This window comes from Festucalex cinctus, chromosome 10 (genome assembly GCF_051991245.1).
Source record: "Festucalex cinctus isolate MCC-2025b chromosome 10, RoL_Fcin_1.0, whole genome shotgun sequence".
Classification (NCBI taxonomy): domain Eukaryota; kingdom Metazoa; phylum Chordata; class Actinopteri; order Syngnathiformes; family Syngnathidae; genus Festucalex; species Festucalex cinctus.
This window is the reverse complement of record NC_135420.1, coordinates 16,554,090-16,572,655: the sequence shown is the minus strand read 5'-3', so window position 1 is coordinate 16,572,655 and position 18,566 is coordinate 16,554,090. Positions and strand designations below refer to the sequence as shown.

The window sequence follows — 18,566 nt, the reverse complement described above, 5'->3', positions numbered from 1 at the left end:
TCTCATAGTCATAATTGTAATGCCAATCAATATTGATTTCTTGAATGTATTTGCAGATATTGACGAGTGCGAGATCGGTGCTCATAACTGTGACATGCACGCCGCATGCATCAACGTTCCCGGAAGCTTCAAGTGTCGCTGCCGGGACGGCTGGGTGGGAGATGGCATCAAGTGTATTGGTGAGTATGCAGTATTTCCATTTTTGTTTCAAATCTGATCACCTTTCTTTCCATCGTTAATTTCTCTCTGTGCGTTTAGATCAGGATGAGTGCGCCTTAGAGGACCACAACTGCAACCTGAACGCAGACTGCGTCAATACGCCGGGATCTTACAGGTGCACATGCAAGGACGGCTTCAATGGGGATGGCTTCTCATGCTCTGGTAAGACTTAAAAAAAAAAAAAAATCATACCAGATGTGTTATCACTGACTGTGCACCGCCCTCTTGTGTCTCAGATATGGACGAGTGCGCCGACAACGTCAACCTGTGTGAAAACGGCCAGTGTCTGAACGCTCCGGGAGGCTACCGCTGCGAGTGCGAGATGGGATTCACCCCGACGGAAGACAGCAAGGCCTGTCAAGGTGCGCACATCCGCCTCTTCATTTGATGACATTATTTTGAATTGGAACCCATATTTCATATTTTTCCTCATCGTTTGCCACAGATATCGATGAGTGTAATTTCCAGAACATCTGCGTGTTTGGAACGTGCCAGAACCTTCCGGGGATGTTCCGCTGTGTCTGTGACGATGGTTATGAACTGGACCGGAGTGGAGGAAACTGCACAGGTTAGACAAAATGAGACTAATTTTATATCCTCACATTGGCTTTTCAAGTTGAGATGATACACACGAATAAGCTTCATTGTGTGTTTGTGTACCACAGACATCAACGAGTGCGCCGACCCAGTGAACTGCATCAACGGGCTGTGTGTGAACACTCCAGGAAGTTACCTGTGCAACTGCCCGGCCGACTTTGAGCTCAACCCTACTGGTGTCGGTTGTGTAGGTGAGGCACAGGATACTCATTTTTACTGTAATAAAAAGCAAATGTACACAGCAGGATGCAACTCAGTCAGGGTAGCCTGGAAAAAGTCATTTATTTACAATATAGATTCCCTAAAGTGTATAAATGATATTATTCTACAGTATAATATATATTCAATAAAAAGATTGAAATATTTCTTTTTTTTTTTATTCCACGAAATATATGAGGTACGTATTGGATCTCTTTTATTAGAGATATATATCTTTAGAAGGAAATGGCTCATTTACAGTACTGACAAGTTCATTCAAATGTAATATAAAATATCTCATTCAGATACTCGTGTGGGAAACTGCTTCCTCGACATCCTCGCACGCGGCGATGGCGGAATCTCCTGCAGCGCTGAGATCGGAGTGGGCGTGACCAGAGCTTCCTGCTGCTGTTCTCTGGGAGGAGCCTGGGGCAACCCGTGCGAACTCTGCCCTGCCCCCAACTCCAGTATGCACCGCCTCCCGCCCAATCTGAGTCGTGATCTTAAATGTTCAGTCACCTGCCCGATTTGAATTCAAAACAACTTTGTTTTTTTTCCAACAGCTGAATATCGCACTCTTTGTCCCGGAGGAGAAGGTTTCAGACCCAACCCCATTACTGTCATCCTAGAAGGTAGACCTTCCATCTTTCTTTCTTAGCTGTACAAGGAAGTACAATCAAGCATTTGATTCGTTTTCTAGATATTGATGAGTGCCAGGAGCTTCCAGGCCTGTGCCAGGGTGGAAACTGTGTCAACACCTTTGGTAGCTTCCAGTGCGAGTGCCCAGCAGGTTATTATCTCAACGAGGAGACTCGCATCTGTGAGGGTAAGTGAGAAAATTCACAACCAACAACAACCTCTGTTACTATTTGTTCTTTTTTATACGTCTACTAAGCGTACCCCACCTTTCTGTAGACATTGATGAATGCACCACCCACATCGGGATCTGTGGACCTGGTACCTGCTACAACACTTTGGGCAACTACACGTGCGTGTGTCCCCCTGAGTATATGCAGGTCAATGGAGGAAACAACTGCATGGGTACGTGACATTACACATCTTTTTTTTTTTTTAACTGGAATTCTCTGGCGCTGATTCTGTTCCGTTTGTGAAATTCAGACATGAGGAAAAGCGTGTGTTACCGCAACTTCAACGACACATGCGAGAACGAGCTGTCCTTCAACATGACCAAAAAGATGTGCTGCTGCGCCTACAACGTCGGCAAGGCCTGGAATAAACCGTGCGAGGCCTGCCCAACTCCCGCTACCTGTGAGTGGTGCCCACTAAACTAAAACGGCTCACTAAGAAAGAATTCCAATGCATTTTTGTTTATGTTGTGCACATCCTTTTGTGTTTTAGCGGAGTATCAGTTACTTTGTGGGAACCAGGCACCTGGCTTCATCATTGACATCCATACTGGAAAGCCAGTTGGTAAGGTCATGACTGTGCATGTTACAACACTTTACATAACGCTACAGCTTTTTAGGATTCAAATCATATTACAAGACTAAAGTCTATTTTGTATTAAAAAGTCATATTTTAACAAACCTGCCCACTGCTAAGGATGTGCGAGTACCGCTGCCGGGTATCAGCAGTATTGGGCCAATAGTAGGCCTTATTTCAAGGTATCGGTATGTGTGTCGATTATGTCCGTTTTACGATCAGGAACTAGAAATTAGAAGAATAGGAAATTGCCAGTAATTTCATGAAATTTTAAAGGAAAAAAGGCTATGTTGGAATGTATAAATCTTTCTTTAAAATGAGCTGTCATTGTTTTTTTGTTTTGTTTTTTTTTTTCCAGAGAAATTTTAAGATGTCAAAAGTTGTAGTGGTATTGTTATGTCATTGTCTGAAAAAAAATGGTATTGATCATCCCTACTCATTTCCATCAATATATCAGCTATTGTTTAAAAAAACATGATACAGGTAATAACCTGTGCCCATGAAAGTATTCTATTGTTTTATAAAACTATACTAAAGTAGCTTTTTATCCTGTAAACATACTTCAAAAAATATTAAAATAATAATACATAAATAAATAAATATACTTTTAAAAAAGCACATACTGGTACACAAATGTATTCTTGTAATATTAAAATTTTCATGTAAAAAAAAAAAAAAAAGTTTTTTTGTTTTTTTTTTACTCTTGAAAATATATAAAAGTATATACCAAAAATACAACTTTATTTTCATAAGATTCCAAATTTAATATAATTTAGTATAACTTTCTTTTTCTTTTCAGTGTGACCTTAATATTTGATAAAAAAATATATATATATTGTCCCTCAACATTTAAAAAAATAAAAATAATCTGTCCGCATACATGCTTCCACTTATGTCTAGTTCAATGTAGCCAATCAGAAGCCAGAAAAAGCAACAGCAAACACCTTGAAAAAGCACATGTATTTATTCCTTGTTGAATATGTCAAAAATCAACATGCATATGGACAATATGAGCTAACGTCTATCCATCAATTGATCCATCTTCCGTTGTCCTTCTGTCCAGATATTGACGAGTGCAGGGAGATTCCTGGTATCTGCGCCAACGGCGTGTGCATCAACCAGATCGGGAGCTTCCGTTGCGAATGTCCAATGGGCTTCAGCTATAACAACATACTACTCATTTGTGAAGGTAACCCTTTTCAAATAACAGTCAAAAAAGCAAACGCGCCCGTGTTTGATGTTGTTGTTGTATTTTGGGTGCTTTGCAGATATTGACGAGTGCAACAGCGGGGACAACCTGTGCCAGCGTAACGCCAAGTGTATCAACATTCCCGGCAGTTATCGCTGCGAGTGTTCGCCAGGGTTCAAACTGTCACCTAGTGGGGCCTGTGTGGGTGAGTGCATGCTCCCCTTAAGGTTTGTCAGTGCACAAAACAAGGATGATATTCATCGATTATCATAGCACTCAAGCAAGTGTAGAAGAAAGATTAGCCCCTTGTTTTATTTTCAAATGAAATAATCTCATCTCATCCTATCCTTCGATCTGTCAGACCGCAACGAGTGCCAGGAGATTCCCAACGTTTGCAGCCATGGAGAGTGTATTGACACCCAAGGCAGCTACCGGTGTCTCTGCCACAACGGTTTCAAGGCGACCGCAGACCAGACGATGTGCATGGGTGAGAGGGAGGATCAGCAACTAATCTTGTGACTGTTTTTTTTTTCGATTCGCTCAGTTTAACTTGGACATTTTATGCATTTTTAGACATTGATGAGTGCGACAGACAGCCATGTGGCAACGGTACCTGTAAAAACACTGTGGGCTCCTACAACTGCCTGTGCTTCCCTGGCTTCGAGCTAACCCACAATAATGACTGCATGGGTGAGTAATGGATTACAGTAAAAATGACAATACATGGACTCCCTAATTTCACTTCCCACTGATGTGGTCACAGGCGCTCATGGTGACCACAGGATCAGTGATTAAACAAAACATAGAACTGATAAAGTGACCAAAAATGTGTCAGAAGGCCACACTAAAAATTGTTTATGTGCACAATTAAGGGGCCGGCTGATTATCATTTGGCTAATTTAATCGGCCGCTATTAATTAGATCTATTAAAATTGTTAATAAATGATGTATTTATTTTTTTAATGAACACATTTCAGCATAAGACAAGGATAATCACATTAAAAAAAAAAATGTTTAAAAAAATCTCGAGATTTTTTATTGTGGAGTTTAACACAGCCAAAATGTGTTGAAAGTATTTCAAAGTTGGATTTTGAAGTTGGGTTAGGATTTCAAAGCGGGGGTCACAATTTATAACAGCAGGTTAGGTTAGCTTGCATAAAAATCTGCAAAGTTTTTGCTAATTTGTTTTTGTTTGTTTTCTACATTGAACATTGAACAACTAAATCAAAGATAATGACATTCAAACATCCCCTCTGGAAAAAATTGCCTGCTAATTGCGAATGCCAAAGCACAAAGTACTGTTAAACAATCAAATCCTCTGGCTTTCTTGTTAGCATTAAGAGATCACGAAATGAAGTTATTTTATTCATTAACTCTTTTACTGCCACACGTTATTAAAAAAATAAAAATAAAAAAAAATAAAAAAAATAAAAAACCTCCACAGTGCCAGCCGATTTCGAGCATTTTAACTCATCTTTCAAGGCGAACAGAATTTGTGTGTTTTTACTACATTTACAATGTGGGTACCAAGTGAAAGATTGCATTCCATTCTTTCATTTCTTTCATTCCCAGCAGTCCATTGAAAAGAGATACAATTCTGCCATCTGCTGGCCATAGTTAGTGGGTGGTTTCGATTCCACAACCCATTGACCAAGGCAGCACTGCACTTACTGGACTGTCTCAGAAAATTAGTATACTGTGATAAAGTCCTTTATTTTCTGTAATGCAATTAAAAAAAACAAAAATGTCATACATTCTGGATTCATTACAAATCCACTGAAATATTGCAAGCCTTTTATTATTTTTTAATATTGCTAATTATGGCTTACAGCTTAAACAGAACCCAAATATCATATCCCAAAATATTAGAATATCATGAAAAAGTATACTAGTAGGCTATTCAACTAATCACTTGAATCATCTAATTAACTCGAAACACCTGCAAGTGTTTCCAAGTGAATCCAGAATGTATGACATTTTTGTTTTTTAATTGCATTACAGAAAATAAAGGACTTTATCACAATATTCAAATTTTCTGAGACAGTCCTGTAGACTTCCACTTCCCATTGATTAAAAAAAAAAAAAAAAAAAAAAGTAGTTGACGTCATTTAACGTTTATGGCGTCATACATCGTGATTTTACTAATCGTTATTAAACGTTTTTGGCAGTCAAAGAGTCATATACTGTTTAAAAAATAAATCAGTGAATAAATCGGTTTTCAGGATCCCAAATAACAAAATCAGCATCGGCAAACAAAAAAAATAAAACAAAACAAAACACTGAGGCCGTAACACGAATGATGACATTCAAACCTAAATCCTATTCACCTGGCAGACATTGACGAGTGCAGCGCCCTGCAGGGTCAAGTGTGCAGGAACGGGCAGTGCATCAACGGGCTGGGTTCCTTCCAATGTCTCTGCCATGAAGGATATGAGAATACACCTGATGGCAAAAACTGTGCTGGTAAGTCTGATTCACAAGTTTAATACAACATGTTAAATTTTCATATTTAAATACGCTTTATAATTTCCTTCCAGACGTCAACGAGTGCGTGAGTCTTCCTGGCACGTGCGCTCCGGGAACTTGTCAGAATTTGGATGGATCCTTCAGATGTATTTGTCCTCCGGGCTATGAGGTGCAGAACGACCAGTGCATTGGTACGATACAGACATAGACGCTTGGCACGAAGCACAAAATAATCTTGTCTTCTGCAACGTTAAACCAAGTTCTCATGTGCTGACGCTTTGCCAGATATCAACGAGTGTGAGGTGGAACCAAACCTTTGCCAGTTTGGCACCTGTACCAACACCCCTGGCAGCTTTCAGTGTACCTGCCAACCCGGATTCGTGCTCTCTGACAACAAGCGACGCTGCTATGGTGACACAAAATTACATAGATAAGATTTTGAACTGTGTATGAACTGTAAATAGCAATCCATTCATTCTCATCTTTCTTACGACAGACACACGAGAGAGTTTCTGTTTCACCAAATTCGAGGTAGGGAAGTGTTCCGTCCCGAAAGCTTTCAACACCACCAAAGCCAAATGCTGCTGCAGTAAGATGCCTGGCGAGGGCTGGGGTCTTCCTTGCGAGCTGTGTCCCCGAGAGACCGAAGGTGCGTAACACACGTGCACACATCCACACAGTTTGTTTTGTGTGCGTGTGAGGTAATCTAAAAAAATTAAGCCTTCGCCACTTAACTCATTTACTCCCAATAACGTATAAATACGTTTTTTAATGTTCTAAGTGTCCCAAAGACGTATTTATACGTTGTTGTTGGTTTTTTATTTTATTTATTTATTTTTTTTATGCTAGAGCATACAGAAGGCTTTGATGCAGCCTCTCAACTGCAAAGAACGGTTGCAGAAATGGTAGTTATTACACAAACGGCCAGCAGGTGGCAGCAGAGCAAAGGAGATCAACCAGGGCCATCTAGAAAAAATTACTTAGAATTTTAAATAGATTTGTGAAAACTGATGAAACTTATTTCTTTTCTAATGCTAATTGCTGCAAAACGGAAACAGAAACATACTGTTTTTTTTCTGATGAAAGAAGAGATTTTAAACTTTCTTTTTATAGGTTCCATGCTTTTATAGCAATAGAACACAATATTCTGTGGGCCTGTCAAAATCCAGTAAAACATCCGGGAGCGAACGGGACTGCTTCTGTGAAAATGGCTGGGAGTGAATGAGTTAATAACATGCCCCACTGAAATATTATTTTATTATTTTTTTAAAAGCGACTTGGATGTTCATGAATATGTAATTTTTTTAAGTAACCTTAAGAAATACGTGAAGAGGCTTAGTTAATTTATGCGCATGATGACATTTGTAAAATAATGAAAGTGACCTTTTCATTGTGTTTTCCAGCTGCTTTTAACACATTATGTCCCTACGGCCACGGAGCGCTTCCCGGACCTGGTGATGCTCGTGAGGGTGCGTGTGACATCAGAAGACTGAATTAAGACAATCTGATGGATTAGATTGAATATATATATACTGTGTGTGTAAAACATACTGCATTTTTTTCTCCTGTAGATATGAATGAGTGTCTGGATAACCCGGGCATCTGCCAGAATGGCATCTGTATCAACACTGACGGTTCGTTCCGCTGTGAATGCCCCTTTGGATACAATCTGGACTTCACAGGAGTTAATTGTATCGGTAGGTTACTTTCTATTTTGATTTGGTGATACATGAAGTGAAACAATTTCTATATCTGCTGAGAAATGTTTGGTTATTATTATCACGACTGGTTTTATTTAAGGAATTACTGACATAAGCCAACTTATTCCAGTCATGAGTAACTATTGTCTTATGTTTATTTAATATTTTATCTCCATTAAATGGTTGTTCTGTACTGAATTTTGGCTGTAATGTGTAATATTAGATGAGAATACATTTTCATTACGGCTCTACTGCCTCAAAGTAAAGAAGCATTTTGTCCCATTTGAACGTTTTATTTCATTCCCATCTTAGAGGGCGGCCATTTTGCCACTTGTTGCTCAGGGCTCAGGTAACAGTCAATTACGGCTCACCTGTTTTCTGAGTTTGGTCATGTGACATTCACAAGCTGAGCCGTGATTGGTCATTGCAACTGTGATGTCATTTTCAGTGTATAGCAACCGACAAAATGGCTGCCCCTAAAAAATTGTCAACTTTGGTTGATTTGTATGTTTTATTGGGACATTTTATATCCATAAATGTAATTTTTTAAACTTGAAACATGTATTCAAATTATTTTTGGATTAAAATAGACAATTATTTTAAGTCTCTAAAATTTGTAAGGAACAAGAAATGTAATTTGGTAATTAATAAAAAAAAAAAAAAAAACAAAAAAAAAACTTGGAGCTACCTGAATGTTATTGTTTTTGTTTTTTTTGTTCTTTCTTCCACCCCTCCTGTTTTTAATTTTCATTTTATTTTATGTGATTCATATAAATTGGATTGACTGTTTTATGTCTTGTTCTTCTATGTTCAATAAATGTAAAAAAAATTTTTTTTTAAATGGCGGCCTGAAATGGTTAAAAATAGGTGGATTTTGCTACTTAATCCATATTCCACAAAAATATTAATCATTGTCATGTTTAGACTAGTGTTGCCCTTTTAAGTAACCAAATATGATTCCATGCCAAATAAAAGGCAATGTGCAAATGTACGGATGTGCGCTTATGTCCACTTTTGTCTTGTGCAGACACGGACGAGTGCTCCATTGGAAACCCGTGTGGAAACGGAACTTGCACCAATGTGGTGGGAGGCTTTGAATGTTCTTGCCAAGAGGGCTTCGAACCCGGACCTATGATGACTTGTGAAGGTCAGCCATACACATACACATTATGATTGTTATGATACTCCATGTACAGTTTTTTTCTTTGTTAAAGTTCCGTTGAATGACACCAATTCCTATCTACAGACATCAACGAGTGCTCAAAGAATCCTTTGCTGTGTGCCTTCCGCTGCGTGAACACCTTCGGCTCCTACGAGTGCATGTGCCCTTCCGGCTACGTCCTGCGAGACGACCAGCGCATGTGCAGAGGTCAGAAGATTGTAAAAATCCACTGCAAGCATTTAAACAACATTTTACCGTCTGATGAACATTTACCGACTGTGTTGGCCTGTTGTCAATGTCCGTCCCATCAGATCAGGATGAGTGCTCCGAGGGTCTGGATGACTGTGATTCCAAGGGTATGACGTGTAAGAACCTGATCGGGACCTTTATGTGTATTTGCCCACCTGGCATGCAGCGTCGGCCTGATGGAGAAGGATGCATGGGTGAGAAAATATGTTGCTGCAACTTTTTTTTCAGACCTAAACCAATCCTCGACTCTTGTGTAGTCACCAACGCCAAGTAACAATACCACAAGTACTTTTGATACATAAAATTTTCCCCAAAAAACCCAATGACAGATGGGTCATGGATGTCCAAAGTTTTTCCTCCGAGGACCAAACACAGGACATTCAAAGGACTCAAGGGCCACTTAAAAATGTTTCCACTTCAATTTATTAATGTGCCAAAATTATTCAATGAAGCAATTAATATCATTTATATATGACAGTTATTTTGAAAAACTGTCATCTGAACAGCTTTCTATAAATTGATAAGGACAAATAATTTGGATTTGTCAAGATTTTGGGGTGGTCGTGGTCCTACATCCCATTCCAAAACTTATTCACTTATTACTCATTATTATTCACTTATTAATATTATTATTATTATTACTATTATTATTATTATTATTATTATACTCACTTATCCAATCTCTGCATTCAGACCCCAAAAAAAAAAATATGGGTTATGTTAGCAATTTGACCTTGATACGGAGCAGAATGTTGAGGGAACCATTTTTGTTTCTCAAAATGAAATTTTAGAAGCATATTTATTTCTTTATTGATAATAGTGTTATGAGAAATGTTAGTATTTTCGTTGGAAAGGATTCATTTGAATATTTACATATCTGAGAGCTCTACAGTATTTAAAACATATTTAATAGTAGTAGTCGTATATTGTTTTTCCTTTATTGATAATAGTTATGAAAAATCAAATAAATAAATAAATAATAATAACAATAATAATAATAATAATAAGAAGAAGAAGAAATAAAAATTAAATAAAATCAGTATTTTCGTTGTAAATGATTCATTTGAATATTTACATATCTTCCCCTTAAAATTGCATAACATGAAGAACAATTCTTTTCTAATTTTTAATTCTTGATTGTACAAGAACTACAAGAGGGATATAAATTGGGAGACATATATGATATATAATGGAAAAGAATACTTTTAAAGGTAGAACAGTTAATTTTTTTTCAGTAGTTCAATTTAAAATGATTTATACACTTGAACAGTACTTACGAACAACTAAGTAAATCATAGCTGAGGTAAAATATTAATAATAATGATAATAATGAAATATGATGCTTTTGGGATGTATATTGTACATGTATGTCCGTTTCATGTCTCAATGTCCTTGTGTGTACTTGCAGACTTGAATGAGTGCAGAGCCAAGCCTGGCATTTGTAAGAACGGCCGCTGCGTCAACACTGTGGGAAGTTACCGCTGCGAGTGCAACGATGGCTTCGAGCCCAGCTCCACTGGAACCGAGTGTATTGGTGAGACATTGATTACCGACTCCAATATACTGTAAAGGAGAAGTCATAGTAATTAAATTGAGTTGAAACCCACATTTATTTTTTTTTCTTACCTCCCCCATCCTCTTCCAGACAACCGTAAGGGTTTCTGTTACATGGAGGTCCTGCAGACCATGTGTCAGCAGTCGTCCACCAACAGGAACAGCGTGACCAAGTCCGAGTGCTGTTGCAACACGGGTCGAGGCTGGGGCTCGCAGTGTGAGCTCTGCCCGCTGCCTGGCACCGTCCAGTACAAGAAGATGTGCCCTCTTGGGCCCGGATACACCACAGATGGCAGGGGTGAGTAGATGATTAGAACAACCTCCCAAAAACATGTGGCTGAATGAACATTTTGGTCATATTTACGAAAGTCATGTTTGGCACATTTCTTGCTCTTGAAGAAAAAAAAAATTATCACTTGTAAACTTTGCATCTAGATATCAACGAGTGTCAGGTGATGCCAGATCTGTGTCTCAATGGTCAGTGCATCAACACGATCGGATCCTTCCGTTGTCACTGTAACGTTGGATACAAGACTGACTTTACTGCTACGTCATGTGTCGGTAAGGCCAATCTCTATTGAGAATAATGTTTCTTATTTTTTTCCCATATTTTTAGCTGTTTTGGAAATGCTACAGCTCTGTTTCTTTTTCTCCTCTATGTTTAACGTGGTTCCAGACATGGATGAGTGCTCGCTGTCTCCCAAGCCTTGTAACTTCCTGTGTAAAAACACAGAGGGCAGCTACCTCTGCTCCTGTCCAAGAGGATACAGCCTGCAGCCTGATGGAAAGACTTGCAAAGGTACGATTTCAATAGGATTTGGATTTTCAATTCCTGAGATAAACAAAGTGGGGCGAAATAATATTTTTCATGGGGTTTCACATCACTGTTTATATCAAGGACGGGCAACTGAAATGCTGGAGTGGGGCCACAAATTTTGATCTATGCCGCTTGGAGGCCACACAGAATGATGCACTTCCCAACCGGATGTATGATAAAAATGGCACTTTAAATATGAACAAAATACGTGCAAACATGAAAACTATGTTCTTTTCACATATTAATACAGTTTTCATTCATTAAAGTTAATTACGGCACAAAACCTCTGAACAGCAAAGCAACATTAAGTGAAAGAGCTTATTTTGTGCATTTTTTTTTTTAAATAAACTCACTCAAAATGTTAGTATTACTGAGCAACTATGTTTGTTATGCATGTCATTCCAAACCCTTAAAAAATGATTAGGCCTACTTACGTTATAGTATAAGTCCAGGTACATGTGCATCTGAGCCATGTCTACCATCTAGTGGTGAATGGGGATATTACAACTTAAAAATACAGTTGACTCCTGCATAGTCACGTTTGGCGCCCATGGATTTGCATATTATTACAACTGTTTTGTTTTTTATATATATATATATATTATATTTTTATATATATATTTTTTTTTTTAATTTTTGGAGTGGGTTTTTAAATAATAATAATAATAATAATAATAATAATAATAATAAATACAAAATATGAAGAAAATATTTAAAAAAATTGGAAATTAACCAAGGGGTCTCTCAGTGTATCACTGTTTAATGCTCATATTATGACTTTAGTCTAATTAAAAAAAGAAACTTTATTCTCAAATAATGTATTTTTTCATTATATTAATGTGACTTAACTCTCTGTATGATTTTTTCTTTTCAAATTAATATTACAATTTTAGTCCCCGAACAGTCAGAAAGACTTTTTTTTTGTTATAGTACAACATTAGTTCTACAGCAGTATAACCTTATTCCCATGAATTCTTTTTCAAGAAATAAAATTTTAGTCCTCTAATAATGTGACTTTATTTACTCATTTAAAAAAAAAAAAATCTGTTTTTCTAGTAATGCTGCAACTTAGCGCTAAAAGTTTAGCAGCGGTCTGTGCTCATTGTTGTTTGAATGCAGTCTTTGTTCTCTCCTTCTAAGATCTGGACGAGTGTTCCACCAAGCAACACAATTGCCAGTTCCTTTGTGTCAACACCATTGGAGGCTTCACTTGCAAGTGTCCTCCTGGCTTCACTCAACATCAAACGGCCTGCATCGGTGAGCGCAAGATTATGTCCACTTACTGAAAATCATCCTTGGATTCAATAGTTAACACTTTATTGTGATGTTTCAGACAACAACGAGTGCATGGGTCAGAACAGCGCGTGCGGTTCTCAGGCTTCGTGTGTCAACACTCCTGGTAGCTTCAACTGTGAGTGCTCGAAAGGTTTCTCTTTGGACAGCAGTGGTCTGGAGTGTGAGGGTAAGTAACGAGAAGTCGGTCGGATGTGACCGCAGCGGGATAACATGTTTTGATGTTTCAAATGTCAAAACACCAAAACACGCTACCACTTGTCAGATGTGGACGAGTGCAGCAGTAACCACCGCTGTCAACATGGCTGTCAGAACATGATGGGAGGTTTCCGCTGCGGCTGTCCTCAAGGCTACGTGCAGCACTACCAGTGGAACCAGTGTGTCGGTGAGACGCACTCACATCTCATTGTTGGACACTTGCACGATCTTCTTCATAGGTTGAACAATCATTTCTATTCATATTATCTCAGATGAAAACGAGTGCCAGTCAGGCTCAATGTGTGGTTCGGCTTCCTGCTACAACACGCTGGGCAGCTACAAGTGCGTGTGCCCGTCCGGCTTCGACTTTGAGGCGTCCGCTAGCGGCTGCCAGGACGTTAATGAGTGCTCCATGGGAGGCAACCCGTGTATGTACGGCTGCTCCAACACGGACGGAGGTTACCTGTGTGGCTGTCCTGGAGGCTTCTATAGGGCTGGACAAGGGTAAACTATGTGGCGAATCTCCAATGCCGAACACAATCTCTTCTGGAATAACTATATATATATATATGTGTGTGAAATAAATGTTGACAATGTTGTCCATGTCTCCATGCAGTCACTGTATATCAGGCTCAGGCTTCCCAAGCCAACTCGGCGAAGGCGACGAGGACGACAGCCTATCTCCCGAGGCCTGCTACGAGTGCAAGATCAACGGAGGAGGAAAGAACGGACGACATAAACGCAACGCGAATGAAAATGAACTGGATCATGTAAGTTAGTTATATAGAGAGTCTATTGATCAATTCAGAATGTTTATAAACGGTAGACGTACTGACCTGAAATGAAGGCATGACTTTTTTGAATGTTTTGGATTGTGCCACCGCCAGATGTATATTTTTTTCAATTTCCTTACAAAAGGATAAAGCAAGTGGACTTCATAAATAGTTGTAGGCCCTATACCAAGACTGCTTGGATTCAGAGTCACTTCTTCTAAAGTAGTCTCCATCATTGGTGGGGATATCAATCAAAACTTGGTACTTATTAGGGCCCAAGCAGCTGCCGCCGTGAGGTCGGTCTTGTTTTTCGTTCGAATTTCGAATGTTGTTCTTCTTCTTTATTCTCCGTAAACGATCGCGTTTTTGGGACCTAAACATTCACGAAAACTCACCAACATTGCACACTCTTCGGGACTGGCAAAAAATGTGATATTATGAAACTGCCAGAACAACGTGGCTCTATAGTGCCCCCTAGTGTGGAAAAATATACACCAATCCCGGCACATTTAACCGTGGGCTACGAAAATTGGCAGGCATCTGTAGCACCCAGAGACGCACAAAAAAGTCAATGGAAGCCATTTCCTAAAATGTGCAGGAAGTGAGCTATGAATTTTTGAATGTCCAATTTTGGCCCATCAAATTTTGTGTTTCATATTTCCTTTGCAATGAAAAAAGATATGCTTAATAACTCCTGGTACGTGCTCCAAAAAAATCCCAAACTTCACATGTATGTTTATAGTCATGGCCTGAAGGTATCACTATGACAATATTCAGTTAGAAATACAGCGCCACCTAGCACTTGAGGCAAAAATAAAACAAAATAACTCACATACGGTATTTTGTACAAAATTTGGATGCTCATTGTAAGTGTGATAACTAAGTAATTTATGAATATTATTTTACTTTCCACCACTCAAAATGTTCAGTGGCATCAGACCTATCCGACCAAACATATGTACTTTTTGATTTATTTATTTATTTTATTTTTTTGATGGCCTCTATAGACAATAAAAGCAATATTGTGCAATGAATACAACAAACAATCATGTGTGTATATACACATATATACTTTTACAAAAAATACCAATCAGGGCAACTCATTACCTAAAAATAAAAAAGGACGCTGATTTTTTAAGATCTTCACATTCGCCAAAACTCATTGAGCTTTACACACTCATCACACCTGGCAAAAATCAAAATCAAAACAATCCATATGTAAAGGTTTAATTTGCCATTTTCAAAGAAATACTGCTTCCAATGTGCAGTACCCCAACGTGGCAGTAACGTGGCCTGGGATGCGAAGGGCCCTTTTTCTAGCTCTAGCTCTAGTTTCCCAGTAATTCAATTCCTGTGAATTATTTGTTTGCTTGCCTGACAATTCTGGCAATTGATACCTTGATTGAAAAAAACATACCAAAAAAACAGCAACGACCTTACTGGGGCTCTCACAGGACAAAAAGAAACAAGAGGAACTTATAAGCAATATTGATAATGGAATCAGAATTGCGAAATTTTTACCATAAAAAAAATGCTGATGAACATTCAGGTTCGAATTTCCAATGAAAACCGAGGGTAGAAATATCCGTATATCACCCAAATTGAATTTGTGATCCATTCCAGGAGCCGGTGAGTCTGGCCAGCGTGGACACGCAAGCCTCCATCCCCATGAACCTTTCTCTGGCCTCGCTCCTCAACAAGGAGCCTCTCCTGGAGCTGCTGCCCGCCCTGCAGCCGCTGGAGCGCCACGTGCGCTACGTCATCACGCACGGCAACGCCGGCGAACACTTCCGCCTGCTGGAGCGCCGCGACGGCAAGAGCGTGCTGAGGCTGGGCAAGAGGCCGCCTCCCGCCGGCTCCTACCGGCTCGACATCGCCAGCCTGCCGCTCTTCGGGCCCCGGAAACGAAACCAGCTGGAGGAGCAGCACGACAAGGACTACCTACAAGGGGAGATAGGGGGCGCTCTGCGCATCAAGCTTCACATCCACCTGCACTGAAGGCTTCCCCTGGACTGACCCCCCTTCAAAGCCTGAACCTTTTGAGTTGTTTTAACCCACCCTTGTATCCTGCAGAGGGTTAAACCGAGGGCGATGATAGACTACGGCAATCAGCCCGACTCCACCACCACTTTGTTACTGTTCATGTTTTGTGTGATTTACATTTTCCTTTTGTTTTTTTGTTGTCATGATTATACTTGTGTCCATCCTTCTCTTCCACAACAAGCACTCCTGTGGAGCAGATCACAGCGAGGTGCGTCGAGCCCCCGAATACAAGCGCGTCTCAATCAAGTAGAATATTATTTCAACTTTATTTATTTCTGTAGTTCAAATCATACATCTCAAGAAATGAGAATATTGCAGAACAATTAGAATGATTTGTTAACATTTGGATTGGAACTACTGAACTAAATCAACTTTTCAACAATTTTCCAATTTATTGAGGTGCGCTTGTAAAAGACGTAATGGCACACAAGTCCATGAAGCACTTTTGTAGGCAGGCAAGTAAAAAACAAAACAAAAAAACAAACAAAAAAAAAGCACAACATAGAGGAATTATGAGTTTAAAAAAAAAAAAAAAGTGCTGAGAGCTGCCAAATGTCTTTCTTTGTGTCTGACAAGCAACGAGGCACCTCTCTGGGAATTCCACTTCCAAAATCACATCTCATTGTTTTTGTGTGAGAGGACTGCAACAGAACATTTCAGGTTTGCATGTGTTAGGTTACCTCAGTGCTCGTCACCCGGTGCGATGCTGACATGCAAACCAAAGAGGGTGCTATCGTCACGAGCAGGGAACTTTACAGTGAGCAGCTTTTCCAAAGAAGCTAGATCAGGTCGCTTTTGTTTTTATTTCCCTTTTTAGGGATTTTAAGGTGCATTGATTCTTAAGCTAGGAGGCAATAGTCACCTGATCAGAAGTGTGATCTTAATGCGCACCAAAAAGTAACAAGCTGTAAGTTAAATGATTACAGTATCAATTCATGCACAAAAAATAACATCTGTCATATCATATTCTTCATTTCTCATATTCATAAAAGGTGCTATAAGTAATCCTGTCTGCTGTACAAAGAACACAGTCTTGAATCTGGATTGCAAAAGTGACATTTGTTATTAATTTTTGTGCCAGGCTTTATTATTGTTGTGTTTGTTTGTACTTTGTATTGTCTGAGTGCTGAAAAAACAACAAACAAACCAAAAAAAACAACATTATTAAACATGCTTCTGAAATTGTACGGAAGAGGATTTAGGGCCACTGAAGAGAAAAAGAAGGTTGGCAGTGAGAATGCTGACTTTAAAGTCAGATTTCCGACTTTAAAGTGAGAATTCTGAGAATAAAGATAGAATTCTCTAAAATGAGAATTCTCAGTTTAAAGTCAGAATTTGCACTTTATTAGCGCTACTATTGTTCTCATTTTGAAGTCAGAATTCTGAGATTAAAGTCAGAATTCTGACTTTAAACTGAGAATTCCGAGGATCAAGTGAGAATCCTGCCAAACTATTTTTCCCTCTTTACTAGCCCTAATCCTTTTCCGTATTGTATATTAAGTAAAATGTATTTTTTTTTTTTTTTTTTTTTTTAATGTCAAGCAAAAGCCAAAGTAAACAATAGATTGAAGGCCTTATAATGCGATTGACTGTTGTTCTCATGGGGGAAGTTTTGGAGATTTCAAATGATCAACACTCTGATGTCAGCATAATGGGAGCTTACACTGTCTATCCAATGCTAGAAAGGTCAGTGCAAACTTGACCACGTCCGGCTCGGCTCGTAATGGTGCTAAATGATTCAAGGTTGCCGCACATGTTTATCACACATAACCATTTTGTCTATTTCTAACCTGGAAATCTTTGTAACACTTTGTATCTTAATAGTGTCCTTGTGTCTCTTGTTTTTTCTTCTTTTGTCTGTTTTTGACATTTCAGTGCCAAACTTGAATAAGTGCCATCAGCATCGTCACCCACTTGCACTGAACTATGATGTGCTATATCAGCCAACAAACCAACAATTTGGCTTGAAGAGAACTCTAAAGTGACAATCATCCGTACACAGCACATTTATTAGTTGAAGAGCGATAAATAAATCACATTGTTTGTAATATTCTGATTCTCATTTATGTGCAAAGACAAAAAACAAAGACACTGTGTCTTTGGCAGTCGATAAGATCTGAATGATTCACATTATATTGTAAACTTTTGTCCAGTGACAATTTGCAATAAAGTATTGTGGGTTATATTTTTAAGTGTGGTTTCCTGGCAGTTATAATTAGTCTATAAACTAGACTAAGTTATTTCTAGAGAAATTGCATGGAAATGCTGAATGCTAAGATTTGAATGCATGTGGAATGCTTATGAATTCAATTGAGAGATAAATTATGAAATTATGATCTCCTGGTTACTTTACCAACTGTGCCATGGAGCAGTATCAGACACATGGTAATGATGATAAGTTACATGTATGGAAGTGGGTGTGAAAAGTGATGCTTAGAAAAAGTTCTATGTCTGTCCCATTGAAAATGAATGGGCAAAAGTTGATCTTTAACGTTAAATTATGCGAGTACTGTAAGTAATGTGGAATCAGACTACATATATATATATATATATATATATATATATATATATATATATATATATATATATATATATATATATATATATATATATATATATATATATATATATATATATACCCATGAAGATGTCAATTTTTTTCAGC

The 18,566-nt window shown here is 38.6% G+C and overlaps 1 protein-coding gene across 1 annotated transcript in view; it reads left to right on the top strand.

Moving 5' to 3' along the window:
- The window catches only part of fbn3 (fibrillin 3), a 71,679-nt gene extending 53,593 nt beyond the window's left edge, over positions 1 to 18,086 (top strand). Inside the window, exons 31-64 of the mRNA XM_077534658.1 lie at positions 57 to 179; positions 259 to 381; positions 456 to 581; positions 665 to 787; positions 885 to 1,007; positions 1,320 to 1,481; positions 1,578 to 1,646; positions 1,715 to 1,840; positions 1,930 to 2,055; positions 2,134 to 2,283; positions 2,374 to 2,445; positions 3,521 to 3,646; positions 3,726 to 3,851; positions 4,008 to 4,133; positions 4,220 to 4,336; positions 5,981 to 6,109; positions 6,184 to 6,303; positions 6,398 to 6,523; positions 6,609 to 6,761; positions 7,516 to 7,581; positions 7,684 to 7,809; positions 8,840 to 8,959; positions 9,059 to 9,181; positions 9,286 to 9,417; positions 10,632 to 10,757; positions 10,869 to 11,075; positions 11,213 to 11,338; positions 11,454 to 11,576; positions 12,735 to 12,851; positions 12,928 to 13,056; positions 13,153 to 13,272; positions 13,358 to 13,589; positions 13,702 to 13,855; positions 15,482 to 18,086. Coding sequence (XP_077390784.1) covers positions 57 to 179; positions 259 to 381; positions 456 to 581; positions 665 to 787; positions 885 to 1,007; positions 1,320 to 1,481; positions 1,578 to 1,646; positions 1,715 to 1,840; positions 1,930 to 2,055; positions 2,134 to 2,283; positions 2,374 to 2,445; positions 3,521 to 3,646; positions 3,726 to 3,851; positions 4,008 to 4,133; positions 4,220 to 4,336; positions 5,981 to 6,109; positions 6,184 to 6,303; positions 6,398 to 6,523; positions 6,609 to 6,761; positions 7,516 to 7,581; positions 7,684 to 7,809; positions 8,840 to 8,959; positions 9,059 to 9,181; positions 9,286 to 9,417; positions 10,632 to 10,757; positions 10,869 to 11,075; positions 11,213 to 11,338; positions 11,454 to 11,576; positions 12,735 to 12,851; positions 12,928 to 13,056; positions 13,153 to 13,272; positions 13,358 to 13,589; positions 13,702 to 13,855; positions 15,482 to 15,856 — 4,622 coding nt within the window. The 3' untranslated portion in view covers positions 15,857 to 18,086. The remainder of the gene's footprint in view (positions 1 to 56; positions 180 to 258; positions 382 to 455; positions 582 to 664; positions 788 to 884; positions 1,008 to 1,319; positions 1,482 to 1,577; positions 1,647 to 1,714; positions 1,841 to 1,929; positions 2,056 to 2,133; positions 2,284 to 2,373; positions 2,446 to 3,520; positions 3,647 to 3,725; positions 3,852 to 4,007; positions 4,134 to 4,219; positions 4,337 to 5,980; positions 6,110 to 6,183; positions 6,304 to 6,397; positions 6,524 to 6,608; positions 6,762 to 7,515; positions 7,582 to 7,683; positions 7,810 to 8,839; positions 8,960 to 9,058; positions 9,182 to 9,285; positions 9,418 to 10,631; positions 10,758 to 10,868; positions 11,076 to 11,212; positions 11,339 to 11,453; positions 11,577 to 12,734; positions 12,852 to 12,927; positions 13,057 to 13,152; positions 13,273 to 13,357; positions 13,590 to 13,701; positions 13,856 to 15,481) is intronic.
- The last annotated feature ends 480 nt before the right edge of the window (positions 18,087 to 18,566 follow it).